Raw genomic sequence first — 18,682 nt, 5'->3', positions numbered from 1 at the left:
GACTTCTACAACAGAGCTTTAGCACCACTCTAAGAAAAATGAAAATAAATAAATAAATTACAAATAAAGTTGTATGACAATAAAGTCAAAATAATAGAAGAATAAAGTTGAATTAATACAACAATAAAGTTGTATTATAATGAGAAAAAAGTGTTGTTACAACTCTATTTTCCTAATATTATGACTTTATTCTCATATTATTCCAACTTTATTTTTGTACAACTTTATCCTCGCAATTTTTATTTTTTATTTGCATGGCCCTAACACTGTCGTACTGTTCTCATAAAATTACTACTTTATTCTTCTAATATTGCGACTTTCTTTTAATTAAAAAAAGTCTTAGGCTGGCCCTGATATTCCATCACAGATCTGACTTGAATTCAAAGTCCAAATAAGCAGAAGCTGCAAAACACACTTGTGAAACAAGATGGCCGCCTTGGGCGCAATGACATCACGCTGAACTACCCAAAGAGTGTGTTGGTGACAAAAAACCATATTTTCCAAAAGCAAACAATTCAATGAATCAAACTGATTTATCGATCAACCTTAAGCTCACCATTACAATCATTAACTAATTCAAGTATTTTTCATCAAAAATACGGCACTATTTGGCAGACAAAGCGTCACAGAGCATCTTTTTGTCCATTTAGCTAATAAGAGCAGCATGTTAGTCTCACCAAGTCGTTGGAAGTGTCATTCTCTGGCGTCTGAGGCGGCTCGGCGGCGGCAGGACTGTTGGACGGCATGGCAGGAAGCGGCTCTGTGACACCAACTTTCTTAAGAAGAAACACTGAGCAGATCAGAACATGGAGAGGGTCTTCAGAAACTCCAGGTGCAGCTTCATTCAATCTGTCGGTGGGTTGAAGGTCTCTCTTTCTTTCTGGCCTTACCCTCTCCTGAAGGAGAGAAAAAGAAAAAAACAAACAAGGTAATGTGAGTAAAGTGTCAATCTCCATTCAAGCACGTCACTGTCTTCTTTCATGACTAGTTCAAGCCACAATTCCCTCCGATGCACACAAGCAAACACAGACGCCAAAACCTGGAAGCCATGTCTGTGCATCAGTTACATGTTTGCCCCTGTGAATTACAGTTGATGGACAGGAGCAAAAAGAAACATCCAAACTCTTAGCTGAAAATGGCAAAAACACCCACAGGTGTTCTCTAGAGAAACTAATAGTGAGAGTAGCTGTCATCACAGCTGTCAGAGAGACTGATGTGGCTATGAAAAACTCTCATTTACTGGGCAAAACAGCAGTAAGAACCCATGGGTGTCCAGTTACCAATAAAATAAAAGCCTCCTCCTTTTATCTGAGAACAAGTGAATGATTTTGACTTTTGTTTTTGGAAGTTTGTGAATGAAGCGATGAAAATAAGAAGGGGATGAAAGAGCAGCTTTGGTTGTTTTGCAGTTAATCTGATTTGTGCCTGAAACAGACTCACTGACGTGTTTCTGACAGACTTTTGGCTGGCAGGAACCATTTAAGGTATTTTTATCAGCCGTTTCACCTGCAGCCTTATTGCAAATCAGCCATGTAATGTAAAAACAGAAACCAGCAATCCTGTTTCTTTCAGAGTCTGAAAACTCTCAAAAAGAGGGAAAAAAGGAGTTTATCACCTGCTTGGTTATCTGTACCACCATCTGACTTCATATTTGGCTAAGGGGAAGGAAACTGGGTTCCTCCACGTTTATCGTGTGGAAATCACTGTCCCAGATCCAAATTATCCAGATATTTCATTACTCTTTTTAAACATGTAAAAGTATGAAGGTAGAAATGACATTGAACTGTATCTATGTATGGATGGATGGATGATACATGAGCAGATACTCGAATGGATGAAAGGATGAACAGATGGATGGTTGGACAGATATTTAGATGAATGAATTCATATTTGAATAAATGGATGGATGAACATGGTTGGATACATGGATGGATAGACAGATGGATGGATGAATGTCCAGACCAGTTTGTCCACCCAGCAGGGTGGAGAATAGTCCAAACAAAACATCTTTAACATTCAACTGAAAGACCAAGATCAGTACTGCATTAATAAAACAGATAACGTACTAAAAACATAAAATGAGTGAATGTCCATTCTGTGAAATTCACTTATCAGAATTATAAAAGTCATCCTTCCAAAATGTTTAGATTTTATGCTGCTGCAGCTTAAAGTGAGCCATTTATAATTAACTTATTTCCCAAATATCTACATTAAAACCGAGTATTAAAGGTGTCGCATGATGTTGAACGTATAAATAAACTCAAAGCGGGAGTCAAATGTGCTGCTTATCTGTTCCTAACAGAAAACCAGAGCAATGAGTCTGGCTGTGCTCACGTTGCATTGTACAGTATGGCCTTACATCCCCCTACTGTAAAGACAAGCTGCAGCTGCCAACAAAAAGACAGGAGGGTGGAAACTTTCCACAGAAAGATTGTACATAATCCATCCCAACACTCCTGGAGCTCCCTGTACGAGCTCCAGGCAGCTGGCCAAAGCAACTCCTCCAACTTTGGAGTATTTAGGTCACGGGCACACACCTTGTGCTTTCAGAGCAAGTTACTATTCACTGATTTGAATTGTTTCAAGCTTCATGACGGCAGTGGTTTAAATTAGACCATAGTCAGAGGCCCAGGCAGAAGCCTGCGCTTGCTGGTGGGAGGAGGAGAAATAGTTGTGCAGAGAAAAACCTTCAGTGGTATGTAAAGGTGGTGACAGTCGAGGAGGCACAAAACAGGAAAGTCTGTTGTTTTTCACAATAAAAGCAGACATTTCCTACACTTCCAGTACACTTCCATGATAATCTCTTTCCAGGGTTTGTACAATTTTCCCAAAGTAAAATTCAAGCATTTTTCAAGCATTTTTGAAATAAGCTTTCAAACTTTTCTAGCATCACTTTGGAGATAAAAACAAACTACAAAAACTGAATTTTACCAAGTATTTCTGGGTCTAGTTTGTAATGCAAATATCTTAGTCCACTTGAAATAAGACGAAACTAACAGAAATGGAACTTTTCAGCATGATGTAGGAACTTGTTTTAAGTAAATATTTCCAAAATATTGAGGAAAATGTGCTAGTTCCATTGTCAGATTACTTCACTTATTACAAAATGTTTTTCCCGTTATAAGTGAAATTATCTGCCACAGGAGGTAATACTTTTTTCATGAATATTAAATAATTACTGACTTAAAACAAACTCTTATTTCTTGCTGAAAAGCTACTTGTAAGTTAGTTTTGTCTGATTTCTACTGGACTAAGATATTTGCACTAAAAACTACACAAAAACATGCATTCTCACATACAAAATGTATTGCAGTTATTAATGTCTTGTGATAGTATTCTACTAAAATACAACAAAAGTTTATGTTTTGAAATCTCTCAAACACACCATATACACCTGACTGGTCTGACAACAAAAGAAAAATTACCAACAAAATTACCCTAATTTCAATGTTTAACATATAAAACATTAGTCAACCTTTATTTCAATTACAAAGATCATCAATAAGTCATTTAGACAGTTAGTCACTGTCTAAATGACTTTATAAATAAAAATTAGCGCGATCATTTCCATTTGGACTACAGTCGTTAGAGATGTAAATACTTGACACAAAGTACAAAGTAGTTAGTTTGCATTACCTGCCAGTTTTGCCTGTTTTCCCGTCTAAACTGAATTATTAAATATAAATTTTGAATACTGAAACTTTAGAATCCATTTTAATTATTATTTTGGTTGTTTTGTTTGTTTATTTTGGATATCTAAAATGTTTTCCAGTTCCAGTGTTAAATATTCTTTTTAAATTGGCGGGGGGTTTTATCTTTTGCCATTATTATTAATAGACTATGTGAACTGATCTCAACATTTGCAATAATTTCTGGTACAATTTATCATCTAGCAAAATGTGTTATTGTGACAAGCCTAGCAAGAATAATAAATAGTCATTACATTGAAACAATCCAAACAAATCGTGTTAAGGTAAATTCCCTTCCTGCTAAAATTAAATGACTTCACATCAAAACACACTTCACTGCACCGCATCTGAGCCAGACAGACTGTGGAGCATTGAATTAATAATTTACTAATGAGAATGATAAAGTGAGTTATAATTTATTGAAAATGCTTAAAAGTGTATCAATGCCTGAGTTTAATACTATTGTTTATATTAAATCCCTCCTTAAGACTGCTAAGCAGGGGCGTATCCAGGTGGTTTCTAAAGAGGGCAAAATGGGGGCCAGAGATGATTCACAACATGGAAGAATCAAAGATTGACATAAACTTTAAAATATAAAACACATAAATAAATCTGATGAATTGAAGCCTAATCTGAGGTAGATTATATAATTTTAGTAATCGATTAATCTGTTGATAACTTTGGCAATTAATCAGATAAAAAGAAAATGGCACATTCTGTAGATTTTTCATTTAAACCGTTTTGATATATTAGAAATATGTAAAACATGCAAATAATTAAATTCCTTTTATAAATAAAAAAATAAACATTATATTGCCTAAAATGCAGCACAATGGAGTTTGCTAGCAAAAATCCAGAATGTGATCTGAAAGTAATGCCAGAGGAAACTGATATAAAGATGGCAACTTATATTAACAATTTTGTAACAAGGGAAACTTTAAACTTTTTGTACTGCATTTCATGTGGGAGGATTATATATATATATATAATATATATATATATATATATATATATATATATATATATATATATATATATATATATATATATAGAGAGAGAGAGAGAGAGATAGATAGATAGATAGATAGATAGATAGATAGATAGATAGATAGATAGATAGATAGATAGATAGATAGATAGATAGATAGATAGATAGATATATATAATGGCACTTTCTATTGACTTGTTTTAATCTGTTGCACTGATCTTGTTACTTGGACATTTTATGTAGCCTCATTTTTGTCAGGACACATTCTTTTGCTCTTTAGTTATAAAGTACTTTTTGTTCTCTTGTTTCTGTTTGGAGCTCTGAAGACATGTCCTTTCTGCTATTATTAGCACATTAAAAACCAACTGTTTAGCATTTAAGCATATTGGTTCGAGGTGGGTAGAGTACCCAAAATTTGCATTCAAGTAAGAGTAGTACTAAAAGTCTACTCAAGTATTGAGTAGACTTTTAACCAAAATAATTGGAGTAGCTTATCAAATTATCAATCATTTAATACTTAAAAAACTACATCATCAGACGGACGAAAATATAAAGTTAAGTGGAAATTTTGGTATTTTAAGGACCAGAAGGACAATAATTCATAAAAGTAACAAAAAATAACAGAATCAGGCAAAGAAAATGTTTTTTCCAAATCAGTTTCTTTCAATATAAAACCTATGAAACTTTAACAAAAACTGAGGGTGTGTGTCTTTGTCTTAAGACATTTGTTTTTCATTCAGTAGAGAACCCCAAAATTTCACTCAAGAGTAGAGATAGGTAATAAAGAAATTATTCAAGTAAAAGTAAAACTACTCAGCATGTTACAAATATTCCTAAAAGTCTTTTGTTTTCAAAAAAGTTACTCAAGTGAATGTAGATGAGTAAATGTAACTAGTTACGTTACAACTATGGTTGTTACACATATAAACAAACGTAATAAACTGTTATTAAGAGCACAGAAGAAATTGAACTGAGTATTGCTGTAGAAAACTTGGTAAACTCACTTGGCTTTTATTTTAAAAGTCCACTGTGGAAGTACGGTGATAGTAGTTTCTGTTACTTTGACGAGCGGACAGCTTTATGACAATTAATATTGGGAGCGACCTCAGGCGGCCTTTACCGGACAGCCTTTTAAAAACGGGACTAATCCCGGCGGGGCTGTGCGCAGGGCGGGCAGCCGGTCACAGACACGTGTCTTAGTGAGTAGAGACGATCACCATTAGTAGGTCAGGTACGAAAAAAAAACCGCACACACACACACACACGGGGCCGCGTTTCACACCGAATGCACCCGTTAACCCCGGACAGGCGCGCTCCCGGTACTCCCCGCTAGCTTCCGTGCACAGTTCCTCGCACTGATGTGTCTGTCTGCATCTGCTGGCCGCTGAGGACGGAGCGCTCCGGTTTAACGTTACACGAAGAGGCGGAGGGACAGAGGGGCTGCGCACCGGACATCTTTAACGTCAGTAACGAGATCGCCCGGTTGCTTTGATGCTGCTCTCATCGTGAAGAAAAAAAAACCTCTTCAAGTTCACTCGCCCTGTGTACGAATCTCCCCGTCTTCACATCATTTGCTAACCAACGGTTCGGCTCCGGAGCGCGCGAGCTATTACGTTAGGAGTCGGCCGTTGCTAACTTGTGACGGGCTGAAAATGTAATGTTTTATATTTACCGTGTCCTCCGTCCCTCAGCCGCCCACGCAGTCGCCCCACACGGTCGTGGCTCTCTCTCCCACGCTTCCCTGTCGTTCACTCTTTCTCTCTCCCCCACTCTCACTCTCTTCTCCCCCCTCCTCGCTCTCGCGCGCGCGCAGCCGCGTCCTCTCGCGCGCACAACCTCGCTTTCGCGAGCCGCAGTATGGCAAGCCGTTAGGACAAATAATGAGATGTAGATTGATACCGTGTTCTAAATCAGGGGTGTTCAAAGTGTGGCTGCCCTTTACATGTTTTTAACGAACACCTTAAAATGTTCTTAAAATGTAAACTTCGACACAAATATTTCTTTTTAACACAGTTAATTTCTATTCGCTATAAATGTACAATAGTGCCTCTGGTTTAATGAACTGTTTGTGCCCAACCGTTTTTATTTTTTTGGTTCAATATGACTCAGGTGTGAATTAGGACTATGGTAGATACAAAAAGAGTAAATTTCTGCCAGAAAACTCAGAAATATTTAGATTAATCTCAGAAATTTTCAAGAAAAACCAAGGAAATTTCTGAGCTTGTAAAATCAAAGAAATGCTAGCAAAAACTCAAATTTTGTGATCTTATAAGAAAAAATAGTAAGTTTCTGAGCTTGTAAAATCAAAAAAAGCTGGCAAAAACTCAAATTTTGTGATCTTATAAGAAAAAATAGGAAGTTTCTGTGTGAAAAGTAAAAAAAAAAACATTCTAGAAAATTTCTGAAAATTTGAGATTAATCTCAGACATTTTCAAGGGGAACAAAACTCGGACATATTTGAGTTTGAAAAGTTGGAAATTTACTAAAAAAAAACAAAACATGAACATTTCTGGGCTTCAGTAGTCAAAACTGTTTGATTTTTTATTTCCACTTCTGTATTTTCTTTCTGAAGTTTATTATTATCATGCCCCAGGGATGCAGCTTGTAGATTTGAAAAAATCCTCCTCGTAAAGAGGAATAAATTAAGTACACGTAATCACTGATACTAACAGCTTGCCATATTATGGGGAACTCTCAAACCCCCAAACATTAAAACTAACTTCTGGTTTGTCCTGCTTAACAGATAAAAAATTCTTGATTTTGATCATTAAGAATACGTTTTGAGACATCTGAAGATCTTTTGTTTGAAACTTTATTGTTTCAGAGGCATTTTTGCAAGTCTAGATAATCTGATATGAAGAATAGTATGGAAGAAGCTTAGTGCCACAAAAAAATCTGACATTAATCTCTAAATTCTCATTTACATCTCAGAATTCCCACTTTAATCTCTAAATTCTCACAGTTTTCTCAAAATACTCACCATAATCAGTAGCCATTTCTGTTGTGGGTGAAGTAGGCAGATGCCCAGGGCGGCTTCTCCTTTAGGGCGTCATGAGTTGCCACACTAGTAAAGTTTCTACAAATCTGTAACCTATTTCTTGTTTGAAAAGTAGTAAAAGGGTGAGACTTTTTTTTAACAATGTGCAAATTAATTTTTTTCTTGAAGTGCAATAGTGTAAACTATCTTATTAAAAGAAAAAATGTATGTGTTAATTGACAGTTGCGCAATAATGTGTACCTCTAGTACACATAATTACATAAATATTTGACGAATGGTGCAGTTTAATTTCAATAGCATTAATTTTCAAAAGTATTCATTTTTTGTATTCGTATTGTATACCTCTGCCTGCAAATAATTTTTTCAAATAAAATATTTTTTAAATTTCTATGATGTTTTATGGGAATCAAAATTATGTCACGGTGGCGCATGTTGGCCCAAGGCACCAAACAGCCTACCACCGCCCCTGTCTTTACCATCTTCTGCAAAAAGGTATATTTTTTTAAAATGGAAGAGGAGGAAATATAATCAGTTTATTTGCATTCAAAGAAACAAATTAAATTTTTTGAAGAGAGTCTGCAGCAGGAGTTTATATCAGGACCTGCCTTTACATTAGACAACATGTAAAATCACACAAGGAGTTGTTGATTTTAAGTAGCAGTAAGCTACTTTATCTTCTTCAGTTTTGGTATTTATGACTACAATAACATTAAGTGGGTGTTTTCAATATCAAATATTATCACTACATGGTTTTATGAGTGCAATTTTATTAATTTACAGCATTTTTTTTATTTTTACAATTACAGCTTCCTCTATAAAGGCATACTTTCTTTTACGAGCTGTTTAATTTATCATGATTCTTTTTACAGCCTCCTCGTTTATAGGCATCTGTGAGATAAGACCAGAAAAGTCTTTGTTTGAATGCAGAGTTATGCTGCCAAGAATTATTCAAAACAAGTTTTGAATAACCAGATTTTAAAGCTGTTGACCAGTTTAGATCATTTGTATTTCTACATTTTTCTAAACTATTGAGTTAAAGAAAATATAGAATTTTTTTCTAAGATAAAGTTGTTTTTTTCTTTTTTCTTTTCCAAACCCTCATATTTTACGCTTCCACATGACTGCAAGTTTTAAAATTGTGAAATTGTATATAAATTCCTCAAGCCGTTATGTCTTGAATACTGTTATGTTATTTACTATTAAAGATGCAAAAAAAACAACAGTGTATTTTTTATTTAAGCCATTTTTATGCCATAGAAATACATTAAAAGATGCAAATTATTATTATTTTTAAGCATTTTATTGCCTAAAATGCAATATCACAGCCTTCCATTAGAGTATGCTTGTTAGTAAAGGATGCATCTGAAGCTAAAAAATACTTTTAATTTAATCTTGAATGCATATATCTTTGTTCAGTTTTGGCTTGATTACTACTCTGAATATGACGGGGTTTTTTCAGTGAGTTCTTAATTAGCTAACAATTATTTCAAATAATTGATTAATCATGATTGTTTCCGCCCTAACTCACGCTTGTTTTGTCTTAATTGTTAACATAGTCTTATTGCGATACGAATAAAGGCTAACAAATTTGGTTTTGCTGCTTTAATGTGGAAAAGTCTGATTCGTTTCAGGCCTAATATCTTGAATATTGTGTGTTCACTGCAAAAACACAACATCTTACCAAGTACTTTTGGTCTAGTTTATAGTGCAAAAATCTTAGTGCACTTGAAATAAGACAAAACTAACTTAAAAGTAACTTTTTAGCAAGATATAGGAGCTTGTTTTAGGTAATTTATTTCATGTATAACCAAACATTTTCCCCATGTTATAAGTGAAGTAATCTGCCAGGGGAACTAGCCATTTTTCCATCAATATTAAGGAATTATTTGCTTTTAAACAAACTCTTATATCTTACTAAAAAGTTACTTGTAAGTTAGTTTTGTCTGATTTCTACTGGACTAAGATATTTGCACTACAAACTAGACCCAAAAAAACTTGGTAAGACTTTGTGTGTGTTTTTTTAAATTACCACTAAATAAACCACAAATAAAATGTAAAGAAATGCATAAGAATGAGTCATGCAATCAAAATCTTGGGATACCAACAGAACTACAGAAAAGTTTTTTTTATTTCTCATTGGAAGAGCTTCAACTCAGATTGACCTCTAAGCAGGGAAGGGTGACCTTTACTACGCCGGGTCATAACGGCACCATGTCACTGTGCGTTAGTGTTGGAGGTGGTGAGATGGGGGGTTATTTATAACCAACAGGGAGGTCACTAATAACAGGCCAACCTCAGTAATCTTTGTTTAGACAATGGCTCAACCCCCCGTCCTCAAAACATCCTCAGAACCCACATTTGACCTCTGGAAGAAGAGCAGGGGAATCGTGAGAACCACTAATCCAGAATAATGAGAAACCAAATGTGAAAGTCTGTGCATCTGTGTGAATTTTTATGGAGTTTGTGTGCAGAACAGCTTTTCTTTTAGGCATTTTGCATGAAAAATGACTATATTATTTAGTACTTTGTCTAGCAATTTTAGGATTTACAACACTTTACCGTCATTAATGTGTTGTGATCGTACTCCACAGCAGGAGGAAGGAAACTAGAATATATAAACATTTTTGTTTTGAAATGTCTCTCAAACACTCACTGTACAGCCACTGCAAAAACACAAAATCTTACCAAGTATTTTTGGTCTAGTTTCTAGTGCAAATATCTTACTACACTATATGACAAAACTAACTTATAAGTAACTTTTTAGCAAGATGTAGGAGCTTGTTTAGAGTCAATAATTCTTGAATATTGGTAAAAAGTACTAGTTCCACTTATAACATGGGAAAAATGTCTTGTTATAAGTGAAATAATCTGCCAATGGAACCAGAACTTTTTCATCGATATTAAATTATTGACTTAAAACAAGCTCCTCTATCTTGTTGAAAATAACTTGTAAGTTAGTTGTCTTATTTTAAGTGTGCTAAGATATTTGCACTAGCAAGTAGACAAAAAACATACTTGGTACGATTTTATGTTTTTGCAGTGCGTGACTGGTCAAATAAAATAATTTAAAAAAAAGGTCAGATTTCAGTGATGTTGCTTAACATTTAAAATATAAGCCAACTTATGAGTTATTGCACATAGCTTATAATAAATATTTAATACATTGGAACAATACAAACAAATCATGTTAAGGCTCAAATTAAATGCTAAACATACAAAGAAACTTATAAAAGAAAAAAAAATGTTTTCTGGAGTTTAACAAATAGCAATAATTTGGTTATTCTAAACAACCTAAAACGAGAGAAGTTTTGTTTTATTTAACTTCAGTCACAACAAAATAAAACTAAAATCCAAAACTTGATTGCTGTGTATTTTTCCAAACAAGAGATTCATGACAAACCCGACGTTTCCATGTCGCTGCGCAGCCTTGAATCAAAACCACAAGTCACAAAGTTTGTCGATAAATGTTATTTATTGCAGATGAAACACAGATGCACACTTTTCACTCATCTCTGCTCCAGCAGGTTCAGAGCTGGAGGTGTTTACGGTTTCATGTCAGGGCAAGCCCGTCTCCTCAGACTCTCAGGCACTGTTGGACATGCATGCAGAAACACGGCCTTGTTTGTCGGCGGAGTCATTTATACAGTCGGTCGATGGCTGTGCGGACTGGAAACGTGACGATCCCGGTTGCAAGCACCAAAAACAGCCGGAGAAAACCGAAGAAAAGCCGCTGCAGAAATTTAAGATGTTGGGATTTCAGCTCTAAAGCTCTGAAACGTGTCGAGTGAAATGAAACAAAACATCTTTGGCTTTTTCTTTTTTGCATTTTTGGGTTTATGGGTGTAATTCTACATCACCACAGCTGAAACTCATTTATATTTTACGTAAAGCAAAACAAAGACAGCAACGTAAGGAGTTGGCTTAGCCAGGTAGCTTTTAGACACTAAAAGACATTAATTACAGAATTGATACTAAGTACAGGATGTCAGACTGCTGCTTTAGTCATCAAAAATTTAAATGCACCTAACTACAACTTCTAAATAATTTAAGATTTGTTCAATAAAAGCTAATTTTTCATGTTTGTTTTAGCAAACCCTTAAAGTACAAATACAACAGCTGAGATTGCATTTACAATATAACCAAAATGACTTGCTGTCAAATGAAAAGAAACAATAATAAATTAATATTCTTTATATCTCAGCCCTACCGTCAGGGTATGTGTGTGAATTCAGAGAAAGCCTCAAAACCTGAACAATTAATGCAAAAATAAAAAATAGAAAAGCTTTGGCTTTAGATCAGAGAATCCCTTCACACAGAGTCGACCTAATGAATTAGTTCAGAGTCACAGAAGGACTTGATTCAAGAAGAAAAACATTTAAAGTGATTTTGAAGGATTGTTACATTAAATTTGAGTCCAAACTTAAGATGAAGTCATCTAAACCAGATAATTACAGTGTTTTACAAAAGCATCCAAACTCCTTCAAACATTTCTGACTGAAACTGAACAACTGACAAATCAAAACACACTGCAAAAACACAAAATCCTACCAAGTACTTTTGGTCGTGTTTTAGTGTAAATATCTTAGTTCACTTTAAATAAGACAAAACTAATTTACAAGTAACTTTTCAACAAGATATATAAGCTTGTTTTAAGTAAATAATTCCTTAATATTGGTGAAAAAGTTCTACTTCCAGAAAGTTTCCATATGTTGCAAGTTAAATAATTTGCTGTAGAAACTGGAACATTTTCATCAATATTAAGGAATTATTTATTTAAACAAGCTCCTTTATCTTGCTGAAAAGTTACTTATAATTTAGTAGAATTCAAATCAGACAAAACTAAGATATTTGCAGTTGAAACTAGACCAAAAATACTTGGTAAGATTTTGTGTTTTTGTAGTGCAGGCAGAAATACGGTGTTGGCAGCATCATTAATCTGTAAAACACACGAGATTGAGGGAGAGGTCACTGCAACACAACGACGCTAAAAACACAACCAGCCTCAACAGGATGGGTTGGAACCAAATGTACGTGTTAAAATGGTCTAGTCAAAGTCAATACAGTTTCCATTAACGTTTAAGAGGTGTGAATACTTTTGTAATTCTTCAAGTTATCAAGGTAAATATTTCAGATTTTGCTGCTTTTACAGAACATGATGGTTGAGGAAACAAACACGCATAATGTACATAAAACGCACACACACGCACAGACACACACACGCACAGACACACACACACACCACAGTAATCAAATAGCTCCTCTTTGACTGCAGTACCAGAATACACAGCAAAGCTGCACTCATGGCTCCATCTGAAACAGTTTCTAGGGCTGGGCGATATAGATAAAGGATAAAATCTTTGAATATTTCACAACAGATTTGATTTTAAATATTTTCAAAAAGTGGCTTTAATTCAGTCATATGATCTCTGAGTTATACAACAGAGAATTATGGCCAGACAATGAGAATTTTTAGTCATGTTAGTGAAAAAATATGCAATTTTACCAGAAAAATATCTTAAAATTGCAACAACAACAAAAAAGTTGATTCAATGAGAAAAAGAGCTTAGTTATCAGTTGTTTTTTAAATAGACTCAGTTGTTTGCACAATCGCTTATAATTTAACACTGATGCGCTAAAAAAAAGATTAGGAAAAACTTTAATTTTTTAATTTTTTGGGTTGTAGTTCTGGTAAAATTCCGACTTTATTATTTAATTTTCAAAAATCTTAGCCTGGCTTTAATAATCCATCGTAGAGTTGACCTGAATTCAAAGTCAGAACAAATAGAAGCTGCAGAACAAGCTTGCTAAACAAGATGGCCGCCCTCAACGTGATGACATCACTCTGAAATATGGAAACCCAACGAGTGCACAGGTGAAATTTATTTTTTTTCCAAAATTAAACCTTCAAAAACCAAAAACTTGATTGATTTATCGCCCAGCCCAATTTATTTCAGACAAAAATCAGTAAAAGTTGGAAAACAAATCACCAGCCATGATTTATTAAAGGCGAGTTATTATGCAAAATTCACATTTTGTATGTTTTTGTTCTTCCATTTGGGTCTCAGCTGCTTCTAAAAACAACAAAAGAGTTTTAAAGAAAACATCCAGCTTTTTGTTTGGAAATAAGTTGATATTTTTTGGTGTCTGGAAAATGAGCCGTTTCAAAAACCTCCTGATTACTGAGTCACACTGCACCGTTACCTAGCAACCCAACTGTTTTTACCACTGTATGCGCTGTACAATGTCTGCTGAATGTGTTTTGTTGTTGACTTGCCATACAGAAACCACCTGCTGCATTCTTGTTGGTTGTGCAGAAGACTCCATGTCTGCTTTTCAAATATGTATGGTTGTATAATTGCACATCAGTTCGCAGCCTTTTTCAAGAGCGTGTAAACGTGGCCAGCAGCAGCTTATTTGGATTTAAAGTAACAGGAGGCCCTAAAACAGGAGCTCAAAATAGTCAGAGCTGACCAAGACAAAATGAAATGGACATGTTCAAAGAAGCATAATAGGTCACCTTTAAAGTTCACTTTCACAGTGCTAGAACCACTAATATTTGGTTTCTGTCCAGACAGTTCGGGGAAGAGCTGCATCGTCTACATATTTGTACATTTTATTGTTTATCTCAACAATATGTGGGAACTTGGTGGGATTTAGTCCCCTAAAACTTAAACGTCTCAGCAGGATCTGACTACTCTCATATACATATAAAGCTGTCAAACTGAATGAATACAGGGCAAAAAAAACAAATCAAAGCAATAAATATGAAGCACACAGTGCTCAAACTTTATCAGGTCACCTTTCTCTTCTTCAACTTTCATTTTTTCCCTCCAGTTTTCCTCTTCATCATCTTTCTAATCCATAAAAAAATCCTTCCCAGACGCGTCCTGCCTCTCACTTCCTCCACCTCCTTCCTCCTCCAAATAAACATGCTACAGTACTCATCAGCGGGTTTCAGATTCCCCATCGGATCAAGCAAGATCAAATCAAAAACACACAAAAATCACAACTATACATCAGTAGAGACCCGCGGCGGTCGTTTGGTGTCCAGCATCGTGATTGGTTGATTGGCGTAGAAGATCGACTCCTCCCACTGCTGACCGTTAAAGTCATCTTTGGCAGTAATGAAACACCGGTTCGTCTGAGGAGAAATTATCACAAGGTTACACAAAATCCAACTTTAAAACATGCAAAATTGCACTTTAAATGTTTGAGAATCAAGAAAGATCATCAGTTTGTTTCTTAAAGATTTCTGTTCTTTGTTTTCTGAACTTTTCCCTCAATAAAAACCAGAGCAGCTGGTTGGAAAGGCCTGCACAAGATCAGAAAAAACATCAAATAATTCACTTTGTTTCTGCTTCTTCTAATTAAAACTGTGGGGTTAAATAATAACACCTTCACATTGTTTCAACTTATAACTTGACAATGTGCAAAATCATGTCAAACAATTAAAATGAACTAAAATCACTTGTATTTTCTGGAGAGGTTTGTCTAAAAAAAGAAGATTGTGTGAGTTTACTTACTGTTTCCCGTTTCCTGCCAGCTTTTTAACCTGCTAAACAGGAAATAAAACTTTCAATAAAGAGCAGAGCAACCTGGAAATAAACAGAAACTGTAATAATAAGAGAAATTAAAATGTATTTTGCCTCCAAGAGATGTGAACAATAGGACAGAGAATTACAGAAAGACTAAGAAGAAAAAAATAAATTAAAAGAATAAACTTTAACTAATAAGAGAATAAAGTTTTACAAAAATAAAGTTTAAATTTTATGAGAATAAATGCATAATATCAGAGTAAGGTAAAGAAAAAAATTGAATAAAGTTGTAATGCGAAAATAAAGTCGTAATAAAATAAAAAAATGTGTAATGCCAGAATAAAGTCCACATATTACAAAATAAAGTTGAAATATAAAATCGTACAATAGTTACGCTGATACAAGAATAAAGTCCTAATATTACGAGAATAAGGTTATAACAAAATTAGAATAAAATCGTAAAAATGCAAGAATAAAGTCATAATATATAAAAAATAATGACAATAAAACTGTACGAGATTCATTCTTTATAACTTTTTTCCTCAAAATTTTCCGACTTTCTTCTTCGGATGTTTACGTTACAAACTGTGTTAAAACCCTCCAAAGCTGTCATTATGTTTAGGAAGCAGCTATTTTGGTTGTTTTGGATCATTATTTTTTATCTTTTCTGTCCTGAAACAATGAATGCAAACAGTTTGCATGTAGCATGTAGTCAGGTTGTCGTCGCTAACTGGAGGTTAGCATCATGATGAACAGCGAGGGCGCAGACGAGGAAGTGGATCTGGCACTTCTCTGCAGGGGGTCGGCCCTTGTTAAAAAGGAGCGGCTCCATAAAGCGCGGCTAACGAGAAGGCATGTTAACGAAGCTCATTACACACAGAGAGGCTGCAGACAAACTGCAGACACGTGGAGAAAGAACAGCAACCAGAACCAGTTTTAAATATGCAAAACAAGCCGGAGAAATTTGATCTTCAAGTCTCACTGGTCTACACCCTTTGCAAAGCGAATTGTCTTCATGCTGTTTACCTCCTTTCAGCTACATTCAGAAACATAAACCTGGTCATTTATTACAAGCAGCCGTTGACTTCAGCTTGTTGGAGCATCTGGAGAAAAATCATGTCAAAGTCCTTCCCGTCCAGCCAGGTGTTTTTAATGAAGTGGATAATAAAGTGGAGTTCTGCAACGAGCTGCTGGACTCAAAGTTCCCCCAAAATATTTACTAATAATTACTAACAATAAAAAAGATTCATGAGTGACTGGATGCTGCAAAAACCTAAAAATAACAGCTTTTTATAATGAACCATTTCTGCATATTTAAACTACTGAGGTAGGAAGGCGGAAAAGAATGAATGAATGAATGAATGAATGAATGAATGAATGAATGAATGAATAGAGAAAAAAGAAATTAAAGGAAAAGGAATGAAAAAGAAAAGAAAAAGTCAAAGAATGAACAAAAGAAAAAAGAAAGTGAAAGAAATAAATTAAAAACGAGAATGAAAAGAGAGAACATAAGAAAAAAGGAAGAAGGAAAGAAAGAAAACAAAGAACAAAGAAAGAAGAAACAAGGAAAAGGAAAGGAAGGAAGCAAAAAAGAAAGAAAGAAAACAGAAGAGAAAGAGAACACAAGAAAAGAAAATAGATGGAAAAGAACAAAAGAAGGAAAGCATTAAGAAAAAGATTTTAAAAAATTAAATATTTTTCCAGTCTGCCTTAGTAGAAAACACAAAAATAACTGAAATAATTAACTTACCTCTGTCTTTCCCATTCAGCAACCGCTCCTCTTCTTCTCGGCCTTCATCTGTTCAGATGTTAAACATCAGAAGCTGAAAAGTGTTTTATGACATACTGGAGAGAAACTAAACTAAATGTTGAGCTGTTCGTGTCAGAATGAACGGATAACGGACCGGAGTGCAGCTCTCTGACCAGCGACGACACGGTGTTGGTGATGGAGTCGGCGGCGACCAGCAGGTCGTTCCTCAGGTTCCTCCTCGGCCCTAAAAACATCAACATGTTCATTCATCTGAACACTGGAAACAAGACAAAATTAACTCAAAAGTAACTTTTCAGCAAGATATAGATATATTAATATCTCATTAATATTATTATTTACAAAAAATCATGTTGTAAAACACAATCCTTGGAGTTTATTTCACTTTCAGGTAAAAAAAAGTCCAGTCTCACCTTGAGCAAAGGCCTCCTGTACGTCACCTCCGACCCCGGCGAGGGAGTCCTGAGGGAGGTACATGTGAGCGTGAGGAGACGGAGCGCCGACCGAGCGGACGGCGGACGGGCTGGGTCGAGACGGGGAGGCGTGAGAAGAACCGGCCGCCTGCGCCTGCGGATCATCATCAAAATCCAAAAAAACACTTAACACTTTGCATTTAAAACTACGGAGCCCCGTAGGGGACATGGAGGATGATGATAACATCAGGCTTTCATAAGGCTTTTCATGAATCTTAATGTCTCGTTTGTGAGATATCTGAAGGTTTATGTATTTTTCTACAGAACAGAAATGCATCACAAACCTGTGTGCAAAATGCAAAAGCAGAACAGGCCAAACGGGGCTTTCCATCTCTTTAAAGATATAAACAGAAACTTTTCATAAACGGGTAAGAGAGAAAAAAGTACATCCAAACTATTTGAACTATTTTCACTGGGTAAAAGCATCTTTTTTTTTTTTCTCAAAAAAATAACTGGCAACAAATATAAAAACTTTTTTTTTTAAATAAGCAACTAGCAACAAATCTAACAGCTTTTCTTTTTTTATTTAATAAAATAACTAGACACAAATCTAGCAACTCTTTTTTTCTAAATAAGTGACTAGCAACTAAACTAGCATTTTTTTTTTTTTATAATTGCGTAGGAAAATTATGGCTAATGGATCTTCTTCACAGAGAAAGGTCAAAAAAGGGTGAAGCTAAAACTAAGCTACTTGAGTTTTTGGTAGAACAAATTTACAAAGTTTTTTTTTTTTATCTTAAATGCAATATGTATGTATTTTTTGCACAATTTTAGCTTGATAATTGAATTTCTTTTTGTCTTTATACTCCAGTTAATGATTAATCAATTACTACATTAGTTTGAGGATTATTTTAATAATTGATTAATCATGATTGATCCGATTAATCGTTTCGACCCTAGCTGGGATGCAGCTGTATTTCTCAAAAAGACAGCTTATTTGAAATTATCTGATGTGAATCCCAGTTTTACTTCAGTGTTTGTCACACAAAACGGGCATAAACTTACTGCCTGTCGCTGTTCCTCATCCTACAGGGCCACAACAATGGCCGCCAGAAACAGACAGGAGGAAAAAAGGATGGAAAAAGGAAAGGTCAGACAATCAGAGCTCAAAAAAGTGAAATTAAAAAGGAGGAAAAAGAAGTTAGGAATGTGTTACACCAAGGAGGAATGAGGAAATATGAGGAAGTAGGGAAACTTTGTCCTCTACAACATGGCGGAGGCATCATTAGGT

At 35.1% G+C, this 18,682-nt stretch overlaps 2 protein-coding genes across 13 annotated transcripts in view; both read right to left on the bottom strand.

Moving 5' to 3' along the window:
• The window catches only part of LOC106926993 (DNA (cytosine-5)-methyltransferase 3A-like), a 56,164-nt gene extending 49,662 nt beyond the window's left edge, over positions 1 to 6,502 (bottom strand). For 2 of the 8 annotated variants that reach the window (XM_015002241.2, XM_088002171.1), the window contains exons 1-2: positions 6,350 to 6,502; positions 678 to 896 (exon numbers count right to left, since the gene is read on the bottom strand). In XM_015002241.2, the coding sequence (XP_014857727.2) occupies positions 678 to 746 (69 nt within the window). In that variant the 5' untranslated portion in view covers positions 747 to 896; positions 6,350 to 6,502. Of the gene's footprint in view, positions 1 to 677; positions 897 to 5,681; positions 6,323 to 6,349 lie in introns of those variants that run through there. The other 6 variants (XM_015002235.2, XM_015002237.2, XM_015002238.2 and 3 more) reach the window with 4 other exon arrangements.
• A 4,626-nt stretch (positions 6,503 to 11,128) lies between these two features.
• Positions 11,129 to 18,682, bottom strand: part of dtnba (dystrobrevin, beta a) — a 32,690-nt gene continuing 25,136 nt past the window's right edge. For 3 of the 5 annotated variants that reach the window (XM_088002173.1, XM_088002175.1, XM_088002174.1), the window contains 6 exons: positions 18,457 to 18,477; positions 17,392 to 17,545; positions 17,115 to 17,204; positions 16,961 to 17,008; positions 15,199 to 15,230; positions 11,129 to 14,816 (listed from right to left, as the gene is read on the bottom strand). In XM_088002173.1, coding sequence (XP_087858299.1) covers positions 15,223 to 15,230; positions 16,961 to 17,008; positions 17,115 to 17,204; positions 17,392 to 17,545; positions 18,457 to 18,477 — 321 coding nt within the window. In that variant the 3' untranslated portion in view covers positions 11,129 to 14,816; positions 15,199 to 15,222. The remainder of the gene's footprint in view (positions 14,817 to 15,198; positions 15,231 to 16,960; positions 17,009 to 17,114; positions 17,205 to 17,391; positions 17,546 to 18,456; positions 18,478 to 18,682) is intronic. The other 2 variants (XM_088002176.1, XM_088002177.1) reach the window with 2 other exon arrangements.

The sequence above is a fragment of the Poecilia mexicana genome, unplaced genomic scaffold (genome assembly GCF_051168715.1).
Source record: "Poecilia mexicana isolate PSO_F unplaced genomic scaffold, ASM5116871v1 scaffold_21, whole genome shotgun sequence".
Taxonomy (NCBI): domain Eukaryota; kingdom Metazoa; phylum Chordata; class Actinopteri; order Cyprinodontiformes; family Poeciliidae; genus Poecilia; species Poecilia mexicana.
This window is presented reverse-complemented; position numbering and strand designations above follow the sequence as displayed.